The sequence below is a fragment of the Doryrhamphus excisus genome, chromosome 20 (assembly GCF_030265055.1).
Source record: "Doryrhamphus excisus isolate RoL2022-K1 chromosome 20, RoL_Dexc_1.0, whole genome shotgun sequence".
Classification (NCBI taxonomy): domain Eukaryota; kingdom Metazoa; phylum Chordata; class Actinopteri; order Syngnathiformes; family Syngnathidae; genus Doryrhamphus; species Doryrhamphus excisus.
The window spans coordinates 15,361,598-15,375,555 of NC_080485.1; the positions used below are offsets into that span (position 1 = coordinate 15,361,598).

Consider the following 13,958-nt stretch of genomic DNA (forward strand, 5'->3'; position numbering starts at 1 on the left):
AGCTAGCCGCTGTGGTGTGGCAAAACTAGTAGTAGTAGCTAATGTTTGGTGAAGCTAATAGCTAACCGCTGTGGTGTGGCAAAACTAGTAGTAGTAGCTAATGTTTGGTGAAGCTAATAGCCACTGTGGTGTAGCAAAACTAGTAGCAGTAGCTAATGTTTGGTGAAGCTAATAGCTAGCCGCTGTGGTGTGGCAAAACTAGTAGTAGTAGCTAATGTTTGGTGAAGCTAATAGCCACTGTGGTATGGCAAAAGTAGTAGTAGTAGCTAATGTTTGGAGAAGCTAATAGCTAGCCACTGTGGTGTGGCAAAACTAGTAATAGTCGCTAATGTTTGGTGAAGCTAACAGCCACTGTGGTGTGGCAAAACTAGTAGTAGTAGCTAATGTGAGCTTGGCGCTTTTGAGTTTTTTTTTTTCAGAAAGCTGTATAGGTGTGTCCCATTAGATGCATTCTTAGCTGCCTTTTTTTTATATCTTTAGAACACACAGCAAATACAAAGCGATGTCTCACATAAGGATTGTGGATCATGGGAAAAATTCCAACAAAAGCGTACTTTTTCTTCCCATACCTCGCGTATTCCCGACCACTTTGGAGAGCAATAGCTCATCTTGCCATGAAAATAAATATTGGAATGGTCTCACTTGTGCAGCAAGTGCGATCCCTCTGTGTGGTCACTCTAATAGCCAGGCTGTTGTTGTGAGGAGACAATGGGTGTACTTTGCCCCGAGGTCACAGCAGGGTTAAGCTCCGCCGACAGGCCAGACGTGTGTCACCTGCTTGGAACCTCCAGGGTGCCGTCAGGACCATCCATTGTCCTCCACGTGTTTTGTACGAGAAGATGCACAGGACAAGTGTGGATGAAGAAATGTCTTTCTATTTAGCGGCAGTTGTCTTTTAGTACGCGCCATCTTTGCGTATGGGGGGAGGTGAAGGTACAGAGACACTCCCAGCCGCCCCCCCACTCACCCCACCCAACATGAACACCTGTTGGAGACACCAAATCCCCTCTTTGTCTCCGCAGCCCCTCTCGGTCGGATTACCATGACAACAGCCATTCATATCATGGCTGAAGGCTGATTATACAGCTTCACACGGCCAATTATCACTCCACACTGCGTATTGTTTCAAAAAGAGGCCCCTTCTTTTTGCTGTTATTTATCTGAAGGGATAAAAAGGTGTCCAAATACTTCTACAAGGCTTTATTTCATAGTGGAGGTGCTATTGCCTTGAAACATCTCATATATTGCCATTAAAAGGTAAAAACAGAAGCACACAAACATATAAAAACATGGAGGTGTTCAAAGAAGTTATTAAGATTGTACGCTCACATTATACCAAAATAACATCCAACTATTTACACGGGGTCACTCCCTGGGGGTGTTCACATTATAGGTCACATGACTCGTGGGTTAGTCTCTAAGATGGCAGCAACGACACAAGCAGCAGCTTATGATGACTTTATAATCACGGCATGATTAGTAGAAGATTAGTTAGCTGGAGCACACACTCGTCTAATGCTATCACACCATAGTCAAATCATCTGGAATGTTTTTGTTTTTTTTTCCTCCGTCTAAGGCTGTGTAATTGGTAGCCATTGTTACACGACGGGCGTGCTGGTTTAGGATACATTCATAGGAGGAGGTTGTGCAAAAAGGAATAGATATAGATACAAAAACTGAGCTTCAGAAGTTTCTCTTGAACGCTCGTTAAAAACACAGGTCAAAACAACCACTAATATCTTTCATTGCGTTCGCTTCCACAGCTGCCGTTGGCTAGTTTGGATCCCTCACTGGTGGCAAAGGAGAGGTCAAAGAAGGCATTACCCTTGCGTTAATGCACGCACGCTTCGCTCTTTTTCTTCTCCTTCTTGCTCTTCTTCAGGAAGGAAGGTGTGCGGAACTTGTTCTTCTTCTTCTTCTTGGTTTGGCTCTCCGGAGTCTGCGCCTCCCCCGTCTTCTGGTCCTTGGTGGTGGTGGTGGTGATTTCCAGCGATTCCGAAGTGCTCAGGCTCAGCTTGGAAACCTCCACGCTCAGGTCCTCCTCCAGATCCGACAAGTGGTCTTTCCCGTTGGGTATGGAGTCTGTCAGCGGTGGGTGGACACCGAATCAGCAACAATAACCAAAAAAAGTTGATATAAGCGAGGAGAAATGCAAAAAAAATATTCTAAACAAAATATTCATTGTTTTAATGAAGTAATTTTATGCAAAAATAAATCAAGAACAAAAAATATGTAATGAAAAAAAGTCAACATTTTCTGAGAACATTTACTTTAAATTTAATGTAATTTTTTTAATGAAGTTGTAATTTTAAAGCTAAATATTACAATTGAAAAAGCTAGCCACTGTGGTGTGGCAAAACTAGTAATAGTAGCTAATGTTTGGTGAAGCTAATAGCTAGCCGCTGTGGTGTGACAAAACTAGTCATAGTAGCTAATGTTTGGTGAAGCTAATAGCCGCTGTGGTGTGGCAAAACTAGTCATAGTAGCTAATGTTTGGTGAAGCTAATAGCCGCTGTGGTGTGGCAAAACTAGTCATAGTAGCTAATGTTTGGTGAAGCTAATAGCCGCTGTGGTGTGGCAAAACTAGTAATAGTAGCTAATGTTTGATGAAGCTAATAGCTAGCCACTGTGGTGTGGCAAAACTAGTAGTAGTGGCTAATGTTTGGTGAAGCTAATAGCTAGCCACTGCGATGTGGCAAAACTAGTAGTAGTAGCTAATGTTTGGTGAAGCTAATAGCTAGCCACTGTGGTGTGGCAAAACTAGTAGTAGTAGCAGCTAATGTTTGGTGAAGGTAATAGCCGCTGTGATGTGGTGAAACCAGTGGTAGTAGCTAATGTTTGGTGAAGCTAATAGCTAGCCGCTGTGGTATGGCAAAACTAGTAGTAGCAGCAGCTAATGTTTGGTGAAGCTAATAGCTAGCCACTGTGGTGTGGCAAAACTAGTAATTGTAGCTAATGTCTGGTGAAGCTAATAGCCACTGTGGTGTGGCAAAACTAGTAGTAGTAGCTAATATTTGGTGAAGCTAATAGCTAGCCTCGGTGGTGTGGCAAAACTAGTGGTAGTAGCTAATGTTTGGTGAAGCTAATAGCCGCTGTGATGTGGTGAAACCAGTGGTAGTAGCTAATGTTTGATGAAGCTAATAGCAATAATAAATATTACAATTGAAAAAGCTGGAAATTTTTTCATTAAGATGCAATTTTATGATCAAAACTTTATTTTCCAACACAGTCCTAATAAAGGAAAAGGCAGAATTTTAGAAGGATAAAATAATAAGTCACATTCACACCTGTGGACCACACCTATTAGAGACTCCTATGAAGCTAACGTGTAGATTTTGCTAGAACTTTATGATCATACAGTGACAATAAGTGTCGATGATGTCAGTATTTTTTTTAATTTCTTTTTTCGTCACTATAAAGCGTTCTTGAGTACTCTGAAAAGCGCTATACAAATAAAATGTATTATTATTTATTAGTATGACTATGGTTACCTTGCTTGGTTGGCGTCATGATGGGAGAAAGGGAGAGGGAGATGGTCGAGCCATCAAAGGTGGTCATCTCGTCTGCGTCGGTGGCGTCTTCGTCTTCTGCAAAGAGGACGTTGGTTATGAAAAGTGGATGCAGAGGGCTTGAGAAATCACAATAAAAAGGGACGACACAGAGAGAAAAGAAGAGTACCGTCTTGGCCTTGTTGCTTGCGTTCCACCATGTTCTTGTACTCCTCCAGCACCGCCTCCGTCAGATGGTTGAAAGGATTCGGGGGAAGAGAGCGAGTGTGCTCCTCATCCTCGATGATGAAAGCCTAGACGTGGATGAGAGCATCAACTGGCATCGGCCTAAAGGAACCGGAGGAAGACATCTCTCGCATCTTTCCATTCACTCACTGGTCCCGGTATGGTGTCCACCACAATGCCTGCTAGTAACTGGGACTTGGGACCTGCTGTCATCTGGTCTCCTCTGTGCTGCTCTTTCATCTAAAAGGAAAATCTGCTGTCAAAGATGGATGTTCTCACGTGCAATCACACATCTTAACATACCCGGTTCCTCTTGTGTAAAACCTCTGTGGGGTCAGTGTTTAGTGGGACAAATTGGTTGGGGTCTTCAATCTTTATGGGGGTGCCCACGCTCTTGCCCGGCTCTGAAGACTTCATCCACTGAGAGGCACAAATATGTTTTAAAAGCGCACTTCTCAAGCACGCCACAAGATGGCAGGCTAATCCAAAAGATGACGTGAGCGAGACCCACCATGGTTTTGGTTCTGGGGCTGACGTCCCCGCTGGGCGACCGTTCCGGCACGTCCACCTTCAGGTAGCTGTTGGGCGAGTTGAGCCATCTGGTGCGCTCCCGCTGCTGCTTCTGCACCAGGAACTTGAAGGGGCTGCACAGACCCGACTCGCCGTCCTCCGGCATCACCATGGACACCGTGGCGGGGATCTCCACGTCGTTCTTGGACCTGGGCTTTTCCCGGATGATGGGGTTCCTGTAGGAGTGGCCCGTTCTGTAGCCCTGCAGGGACATGGAGACTTCACCTGCACCTTCTCATAAAAGCACAATTGGGATTTTTGTAGATTCATTTTATCCTAAAATTATTCAACTCCTAAACCTAAACTTCTCAAATTTGATTTCCTAAGTTAGTTATTTCTTAAAAACAGAATGACAGTAGTTTTATTTAGTTTTAATTGTGATTATTTTCATCTAAGATGTCCATTTTATTTCTCACAAAATTCTATATAAATGTTCTTGTAAATTACAACTTTAATATAATTTTCTCTTATGATTTTCATTGTTTAATTTTCTTCTGAAATTACAACTTTTTCCATAAAATCACAACTTAACTTTATTCTCAAATCTGTGATTTTTACTATTTTGTTTGTCATGATATTTATAATAATGATTTTTTATTGCATATTATTTATTTTCTTTCTCAAACTAAACTTGGTAAAATTCTAGTTCATTAAATTGTGATGTTCAAAAATGATTTTTTTTGTAATTCTAAAAGAATTGCGCAACATTGATCTTAAAATTCAAATTTTGTTTTATTTTCACCTAAAATGATAATTTTATTGTCATACAATTGTCAACTTATTAGATTTTAGATACAACTTTATTATCATAAAACCAGGATTAAGTTTAATTTTCTCCTAAAATGATTTTCCCTCATAAAAATCACTACAGAAACTTTAACCGAATGGGTTTTATTGTTTCACAATATTTAGCCTAATCATTTATAAATTAATAATCATTAATAATATTATTATATTATATATAATTAATTATTATTAATAAATACATTTATTATTATTATTTATTTTTTTATTTATTTTCTCCTAAATAATATTGAAAACTAAACTCTCACCAAATTGTGATTTCAAAAATTTGTTTTGTATTTTTTTCCTTATGAAAATACAACTTTATTCTCATCAGACTACAAGAATGCTCTCCTGCAGTTGTGATTTTTATTGTTTCATATTCTCCTAAAATTACGACTTTCGGTCATAAACTCTGAAACTGTAGTCTCGCAGTCATCGCATCACAACTTGAATCCTGTGATACTACAGGATTGAATATTAGTACTTTACTGTGCTGCTGGCCTTCAGCTTCAGCTTTTTTAACTTCAGCTTTACAACGTAGAGTATAATATTTTTTTCAAATGGATGCAGTCCTTTTCTTGAACGTCTTAGAATTGTGGGATTTTTCTGTGCTAAAACGCCGACAAGAACACATCAGCTGCCCTTGAACAATTTGGAGTAGCGGAGTAGTGAAAGAGGCATGGCTTTGGGCTCTTTTGAAAGCTAACAAGCTGAATTCATCTCCCCAGCAGTCAGAATGTGTCTAAGTGGACACCGAGGAATAAGAGTTTAAATAGACTGAAAAGAAGAATTTCTGAAGCTGGCTCGTGCTTCTGCTTTCTAAATAACTACTTTGTGGTATCGACTGCCAAACACACTTTCATTCTGAAAAAGACCAGGCTTGACTCACGAGGTTGTCCAGCATCCTCATCAGGGACTCGAACTCGGCCTCTCCCACTTTCCACTTGAATTCGTTGCTCATGAGCACCCCTGCAGCAGCCACGCCCTGCGTCAGCGGTTTGAACCTCTCTCTGTCCAGGAGCACCAGGTTGTCCACGCCACCCGAGCACGCCAACGCCTGCACCTGAACAGACCGCCGCACGGTCAAGACAAAGTGAACTCTGGCGCCCTCTATGGGCTGGCACTGGGAAAGCTTTGGCAGACATGCTAGCATGGATGTTCCCAAAGATTTAGCAACACTACACAAATGCTCAGTGGCTTATGGACAGTTAGTTATTAGTTACTAGTAAGGATGTTCTGCTTGATGGCGGCCATGTTCCTTAACCGATCTTGCTCCAACGTAACCCAAAATTCTGTGATGATTTGGCTAAACACCTTCAAGATATAGCGGGTGTTTTGCAGAGCTGTTCAGGTGCGACATTTTTATATGTTTTTACGGTTGGAAAAACACAAACAAAAACACAAAAAAAAAACAAGGTACATATTATTATATAAGTACAACCAGCACTGTTCCCAATAGACATCTACACCACTATGTATGTATATATGTGTAATACTTTGTTTTTTTTTATATTAAGTATAGTTACTCCAGACTCACTGTGCAATATTAAAGCTCTAAGTGAAGTATTAGTATCTATAATGCCTCATATTAACTCACTAGCAAGATCTCATAGTGTATAGACTGGTTATATATTTCATCTCATTTCATATTTTCTACAAACTGTATTTGGGTAAAATTGTTGATTTGTTAGTACTTGGGTTGTTTATTTTTTATGTTGTGTATTTTGTACTGCTTAACTGATTCTGTACTCTTGCTGCTGTGCAATGCAAATTTCCCCACTGAGGGACGAATAAAGGCATATCTTATCTTATCTTATCTTAAAGAGAAAGCTTTGTGTTATTATTAGTGCACAATTTCCATTTGTCCTCTGTTGCAGCATATGCAGTTCCATGTTGGCCTCTTGACACGTTAGATAGCGTGACCGGAGCAGACTGTCTGACTGCTGTGACCAGCACTTGCTTCTGGCCTTGCATTCTTCTGCTATCACAACCTGAGCCGACCAATCACAGCCTTTAATGCTTGCCACGCACGTCAAATGTACCTGGATTTCGCAGGCTTGCTGGGAGTGGTACATGTAGTGGAAGGCTTCTTCTACGGTTTCCCCCAGAGCGAGCAGCCCGTGGTTCCTCAAGACCATGACCTGGAAAACAGGGCACACGGGCAGCGCTAGTATTGCATGTGTACCTGCTGCGGAGAAAGAAAAGTTGTGTAAAAGAGTCTTTCACCCTCGGAGCTTGACAGTACCTTGGCAGTAGGGCCCAGGGCTTTCTGAAACTGCACCTTCTCCTCTCTATCATCCAGGCTGCCATGGTAACCGAAGCAGCTCACGTCTCCAAGAAGCAAGGCCTCCTGGGAAATGGGCAGTATTCCACACTTCATGGAGGACACCTGTTAACATAAATAAGAAGGAGCTTGGAAGCGTGTCTCGCCGGCGACGCGGCTAAACAGAGACACGTTTGTTGCTGTCAAATAAAAGCCTTTCCAGCGATGCTCGTCACACGCTGTGAATTTTACAGCCCGGCTTTAAAGTTTATGGTCAAAGCGGCGTTAAAGAGCATCCTGCGGGGTGGGGGGTGGGGGGTGCGCAGAGTAAGTCTTTAAGAGCAGCTTTAGTCACTGTCGGCCCGGAGCGACTCACGGCAGCTGTAGCGGGCGTGTGGACGTGGACGATACATCTCAAGTCAGGTCGCATGGCGTAGATGGCGGCGTGGGGAGCGAATCCAAAGCGGTCGATGCCCAGGTCGGTAGAGCCTTGGTCCACAACATCGCCAATCATGTTCACTTTGACCTGAAACAAAGCAAAGCATAATGCTACAATGCTAACCTTTAGGATTTTCTAAATACGTTTTCTTACCATGATCATCTAGCACCCCTATAGTCACATTTGCACTCATATTACCCAATATATAATGATAATGAATTTGAGGTCAACTGTTTAGTTGGCTAGCTCACTAGCTTGCGTACATCAAGTCCCTGCAGGATAAGAGTTGTAATGTAAAAAATGAAAAGTAGTGTAAAGGCGACATAGGGGTGTTATTTTATGTCTACAGGGCTCTAATAATGTTATTTATAAAGTCATAAACAGGTTTTCTATGCATTCACTATGAAAATATTCCATTTATTAACATTGAATCCAATATCGGAATTGCTGCAAAGGAGTGACAATATGGAAGTTTGGAGCACTCACCAAAGTTGCTGCAGTCACCTCAGCAAAAGAAAGACCTCTGGGACTGATAAGAACATGGTCCTGCTCTTTATTGACACGCACCTAATCCCAAAGGGGAAGACATCTTAGGTTAAAAACTGGAACTTTGTATGAGGAATCATAGCTGTTTTTTTCCCAGTACTCCCATAATCACTTCATCACGCTCATATCGTTATGGTGATGGTTTGACACGGGGTGTTATCACTCACGGTGATGTAGGAGCTTGTGAAACGGGCCCAGCTGAAAAGGTCCACCAGCCTGTAGAGACTGGCCAGCCTGCAGCGGCTCAGCTTCTCTCCTTTGGCGAAGGACGGCGACTCCACCGCATACAAGTCGTTAATTGGCGATACCATTCCCAAGCCTGCAACGGCGCCAGCACATCATTTACGTTAAGGAGCGTTTGCATTGAAGTGCATTTTCAGACATAACAAGGATGTTTACTGGCTTTTGTCGCGGAAAACGTTAAAGCCCCCCAGGGGGGGTGGGGGCATGTGAACCCTGAAATAGGCTCTCTGAGAATTCCCAGAGAGGATATTTGGGACGGCACAGCCATATAAGGACATTTAACGGCACACGGCTACATCACTTACAGGCACTTTAGCTTTTTAAAAGGCCAAGCTCAGTTTGACTTCACAGCCATTTTCCGAACATTAACGCATTTAAGTTCAGGACAAGCGTTTTTAACTTGATTAAGGCCCGCAGGCAGAAATGAGGACTTCAGGGAGTTAAGATGGGAAAACACAGAAATGTAACAAAAACATCAAAGTTTCAACACTGGGACAGGAAACTCATGTGTTCAAAAAAATTCCTAAGGGATTTTTTTTATTAATTAATTCATTCATTCATTTTCTACCGCTTTTTCCTCACAAGGGTAACGGGGGTGCTGGAACCTATCCCAGCTGTCTTCGGGCGAGGTACACCTGTGGTGGATTTGGAGGCGCCAATTAACCTAGCATGTTTTTGGAATGTGGGAGGAAACCGGAGTACCCGGAGAAAACCCACGCATGCACGGGGAGAACATGCAAACTCCACACAGAGATGGCAGAGGGTGGAATTGAACCCTGGTCTCCTAGCTGTGAGGTCTGCACGCTAACCACTCAACCGCCGTACCACCCTGGGACTTATTTTTAATATTATATATATATATATAATTTTTTATATTATATATATATATTTTTTTAAATTATATATATATAGGATGGGGAAATTGCCTTGTTGTTCTGAACTCCTGTTTCAATGCCGGTGTCATATTTACAAAGAACACTAGTTGAATGAAGACCAGCCGTGTATACGCTCGCCACTTCACATATGTAAACAAGCAGGCTTTGCTACACATCTGAAAATAAAGTCTCGGCCAACTACAAGTCAGCAACAGACTGTACATTTTGCTGTAAATTTGATCATTTTGCTAACCTAGCATGACACCAAGGTTATAATGTTAGCTATGCCAGTGTAGTTACATTGTTGCTTGTCATAAATGACATCTATGACCTTAGACACAGGTAGCGTGGACAGTAGCGCTTCTTGGAGCGTCACACTGTAACGCTACAGACACACAAGACACACTTTTACTACACGTCATAGGATTTATCTTCCTGGGACAGCAAACTAGTTGAGTCAACAGCGCCTCTGCTGGTCACAGCAAAGTAGTGCAGCCCCTTTTTGCCTCAATTGCTTCAGGAAGCGATGAATCGACAATCAAATCCACACAATTGACAAAACAGTTCACGCTTTGCTGATGTGCAAAGTCCGCCCGATACATGTCAATAAAAATGGCGGTACATAACTGCTGTGTCCAGAGGTTAGGCTAATTTAATTAGCGTTCCAAATTGCTGCGATTCACTCGCTCGAGCGGTCATGAGCGCTGCTTAATGGACGTATTGACAATGCCCTCCACAACTTTTCTGCTGCAATAAGATAATTCGGTGAATGGAGCTATTCAGCCTGCCGACACGCCGGAGCACTCACTGATGGGTGACGTCAGGGGCCCGGCCCCTCCCACGGTGCTGGCCATGACCAGGTCGGCTATTTGTCTCAGCGCCAGGAGACCCGTGGGGGTGTTGCCCTTTGTCAGCTGATCCTGAATCAGGCCTTCCAGTTCATCTTTGAACACCTGTAAGCACAACAAGGGATCTCCTTTTCACGCCAAAGGTCTTCTTTAATACGAGTCACAAATCAAGAAAAGCCTCTTTGTGCGAGAATTACAGGGGGTGGCGGCGCTGTTATTTAAACCCGACTCTTCATTTTTATCCTTCAGAGGGTGCCTGTGAATCTCAAAGCCGTGCTATGTTCGTCAGCCAGAGCTCCAGCATTCTGCCTCGCGGACTGGCGTAACCATGGCGATGAGATAAGTGCCACTTGTTGGGGGGCTGTTATGCAATCGCAGATGAGTGTGGGCTCAACTTTTTTCTTTGCTCTCTGCTGGCATGTGTTCATTGCGCCTTCTTGAATTCAGCAGATTTTTTTTTTTTACATTCAAAGTGTCAGAACTGATCTATCTTAGCTTTAGCTTGGATCCGATGCAAGAGCAGAAATCCTATCTTTTTGAAAATCCATAAAAAATATTCTCCATGGGTACCCTATGAGAACAAGTCGAAAATATGATGCCACCATGAAAATGACAGTAAAAGGCATTTTCTTAAATTGTTACAATATAATAGAATAAAAGTATCAGCACTACGTACTGGACTCTGCAGGATGTGAGTGACCCTCTTCTTCTGCTCCATCATGTTAAAATCCTGCCTCAGGTCCGGAGACATGGTACGGCTCCGGAGGCTATCCGGGTCGCTCTCAAAGCAGCGTTCCTTGGAGTCGTTGCTGGACAGGGACAGGGTCAAGGACCCCGCTAACTGCCTCACCTCCACCAGACTCATGATCCGGCCGGGTTTTTTTTGTTTTTTTTTGCCAACCACCGCCTCCTACGCGTCCCTTTAAATCTGATAGTGATGAAAAAAAAGAAAGAGTGGGAAAAACATGCTTTTCACATTCACATGCTGTCAAGGCAACAGAAAAGGCGCGATGGTGACTCATCTAATAAAAAGGATTTGGACAAAAAGGGGTACATTTAGCATGAGCACACAAACATCAATAAACCATCTTATCTTCCCTGCTATAACTCTCCACTCTGCATCACTTTATTCATTAACACACAGGTCCGAACAACCTTTTTGAGCCGGCTGTTCCGTTCTTTTCTGTCGGGCCAGGGAAGGAAAAAAAACGACAATTAAAAAATAGTGCGATGTGCTCTCTGGGCCTCATAGCAATCTAATGCTGCCTTCACTCACCATCGGCGCACGACTGTAGGTTGTTGTCAAGAGACAATATGATAATAGCATGATGCACGAGTGCCAAGCACAGCGTGGTTTTACTGTCCATTTTGCTGTGAAATCTGCTTTCGGTAGTGCTCAGCGCCAAAAATCATAGTCTTACACAAGTATTTGGGTAAGAACCGCAACAATGGGTTTTTTTCAGTGCCATTGTCAAATGTTATTTCAACTTAAATCAAATGAGATAACAGCGACTATCACCCCACAATACTACCCATTTCACTTTAATCCACTACAACTCAACAACAAACATTTCTACGCACAAAGCTCAAGGAATATTTAAAACTTTAATCCAAAAAGAACAGCAAAACAAACCTCTTCTTGCACACAAGTGCTCCTTTTTGAACTGAATAACAAGCATCTTTCAACACAGGGATTCCCTTTTCACTTAAATCCAAAATAACAAATCAAACACCGTCTGAAACACAACAAGCAAGGTAAACCCTTTTCATTTTAATCCAACATGACAAAACAACAAGCATCTATCCGCACACGGCATATAGTACAAGTGATATTTGAATCTTTTATCAAAAATGAACAACAAACTTATCCCCGCACATAACATACAAGATATACATTTAACTTTAATTAAAGAATTACAGAACCCTTTTTAACTTTAATCCAAAACAATCAACATCTTTCGACACACAACATGCAAAGTATACCCTTAGAACTTAAGTCCAAAATGACAGCACAACAAGCATGTTGCAACATAAAACATACAAGGGATGTCCTTCAAACTTTAATCCAAAAATGACGGAACAATGAACATCACGCACACAGGTGATACGTGACCAGTCCAGGGTGGGATAAGCCCCAACTCACCTATGACACACGAGGACAAGCCATCCAATAAATGTGTACATTAAAGTATACAAGGTGTTTACTTTTTTCTATTGCATATGAATACTTTTTGAAGGCACTGTTCCGGCCCGCGGCCCTGTGTTTGGGGACCCCTATTTTAACAAACAAACGAAGAAGGAGGGATAAAAAGGACAGAGTTGGAGAAAATCCCACACTTTTGCAAGCACTGCAAAGCGTCGCCAACAGTAAACAAAAGGCGGCCCTTTGGTAAATGAGCTACATTGAATAGCCGTTAGCACCTTTGGGGCTACCTGGACGTGGGGGTGGAGGGATACACCAACACATACACGACGAGTTCACTTTAAGGCGACTGAGTGAGTAGTTATTCATCCAAATAAATGCAAGTGTTATCTTTATAGAGTTAATAAAAGTCAATCGTTAGTAGTTAGAAAAACAGTAACAACAAAAAAATACGGTTTATGCAAGTAGCTAACCCCGCACGAGGATAAACAGTTCCCAAAAGTTACCTTAAGAGTTATCCAGACGGCGCGGAGGTGGAACTATTTCTCACCACCTGCAAAAATATGCTCCAGAAAAGTGTTTAAAAGTAAACCAGGTGAATATTATCCCCGCTGTGGAAACATTGTGCAGACAACGGCATCCAGAAGGAGGCGAGCGTAGCGGAAAGAGGCTGCAGGAGGACGTGGGTGTGTTTCTGTGGGAAGGAGGGAAAAAAAAGAAAAAAAAAAGGAAAGTGATCACGTGACCTCCCGCATCCACCCACGAGGCCTCCTAACTGCGAAGCGGGACGAAATAAAAATGGCTGCCAGTCTGAAAAGCCATTCCAGGCTCCCCAGATGCTGTTATTCGGTCTTCTGCGTTATTGCGACACTTTCGCCTCCTTCACTCACGCTGCTTGGGTGATTCATTCACTCCCACCTCTTCACCACTTAAATAACCACAGCTAATGTTTCCACACTGCTGCTCTGTAGTTTACCCCTCAATTAGTGCCTCAAAAAGTCATCGTTGATTGTTGTAAAGCTTCTACAAGCACTCCTCTAAAAAGCCTGAGTGAAACATGACGTTTTTATGAGGAAAAAAGGTAAGTCTCATCCTTTTTGCAAGACAACATACTAAGCAATTCTTAAAATTTGGCTCTGCCAACTGAGTGAAACACACATTTGAACATTTTGCTAAGCTAGCGTAATGTTGCTGTTAAAATGTGTTACCGCCATATTGAAACAATGTTTTGTGTGCCTGTCACTTTAATGCTAATGATCTGAGAGTGTCCACTTGTAAGACTACAAAAATCCACCCTGCATATGTCTAAGATAACAGACGCTATATAGCACTTTGAAACTGACTAGATTTGGATGACACAATTCCAATACACATTTGTGGATAAACAGATCTTGCTAGCACACAGGACTGGGCCATGTTTCATTTGTCTTCATTTGCAAGTTAAATACCGTCAAGCTACTGTCATGTAAGACTATTTACACAACAGACTGGCATTGGCCGTCATCCACAAT

General features: G+C 42.3%; 1 protein-coding gene across 1 annotated transcript; it reads right to left on the reverse strand.

Moving 5' to 3' along the window:
- Positions 1-1,185: 1,185 nt before the first annotated feature.
- On the reverse strand, positions 1,186-13,291 carry add3b (adducin 3 (gamma) b). The gene is made up of 15 exons (XM_058058454.1): positions 12,954-13,291; positions 10,981-11,232; positions 10,265-10,409; positions 8,506-8,657; positions 8,279-8,359; positions 7,730-7,879; positions 7,336-7,479; positions 7,133-7,231; positions 5,980-6,153; positions 4,246-4,506; positions 4,038-4,154; positions 3,885-3,974; positions 3,679-3,802; positions 3,492-3,587; positions 1,186-2,082 (listed from the first exon to the last, which is right to left on the reverse strand). The coding sequence occupies exons 2-15, from the start codon at positions 11,167-11,169 to the stop codon at positions 1,832-1,834; spliced, it is 2,073 nt and encodes a 690-aa protein (XP_057914437.1). The 5' UTR covers positions 11,170-11,232; positions 12,954-13,291; the 3' UTR covers positions 1,186-1,831.
- Between the last annotated feature and the right edge of the window lie 667 nt (positions 13,292-13,958).

Excerpts from the sequence above, each read along its gene's own strand:
- add3b (XM_058058454.1), bottom strand. The coding sequence starts at position 11,169 with ATGAGTCTGGTGGAGGTGAGGCAGTTAGCGGGGTCCTTGACCCTGTCC. Across the intron at positions 4,507-5,979 it reads TGAGGATGCTGGACAACCTC|GGCTACAGAACGGGCCACTC; the intron begins GTGAGTCAAGCC and ends ATGTCCCTGCAG. Across the intron at positions 3,803-3,884 it reads TGGACACCATACCGGGACCA|GCTTTCATCATCGAGGATGA; the intron begins GTGAGTGAATGG and ends ATCCACGTCTAG.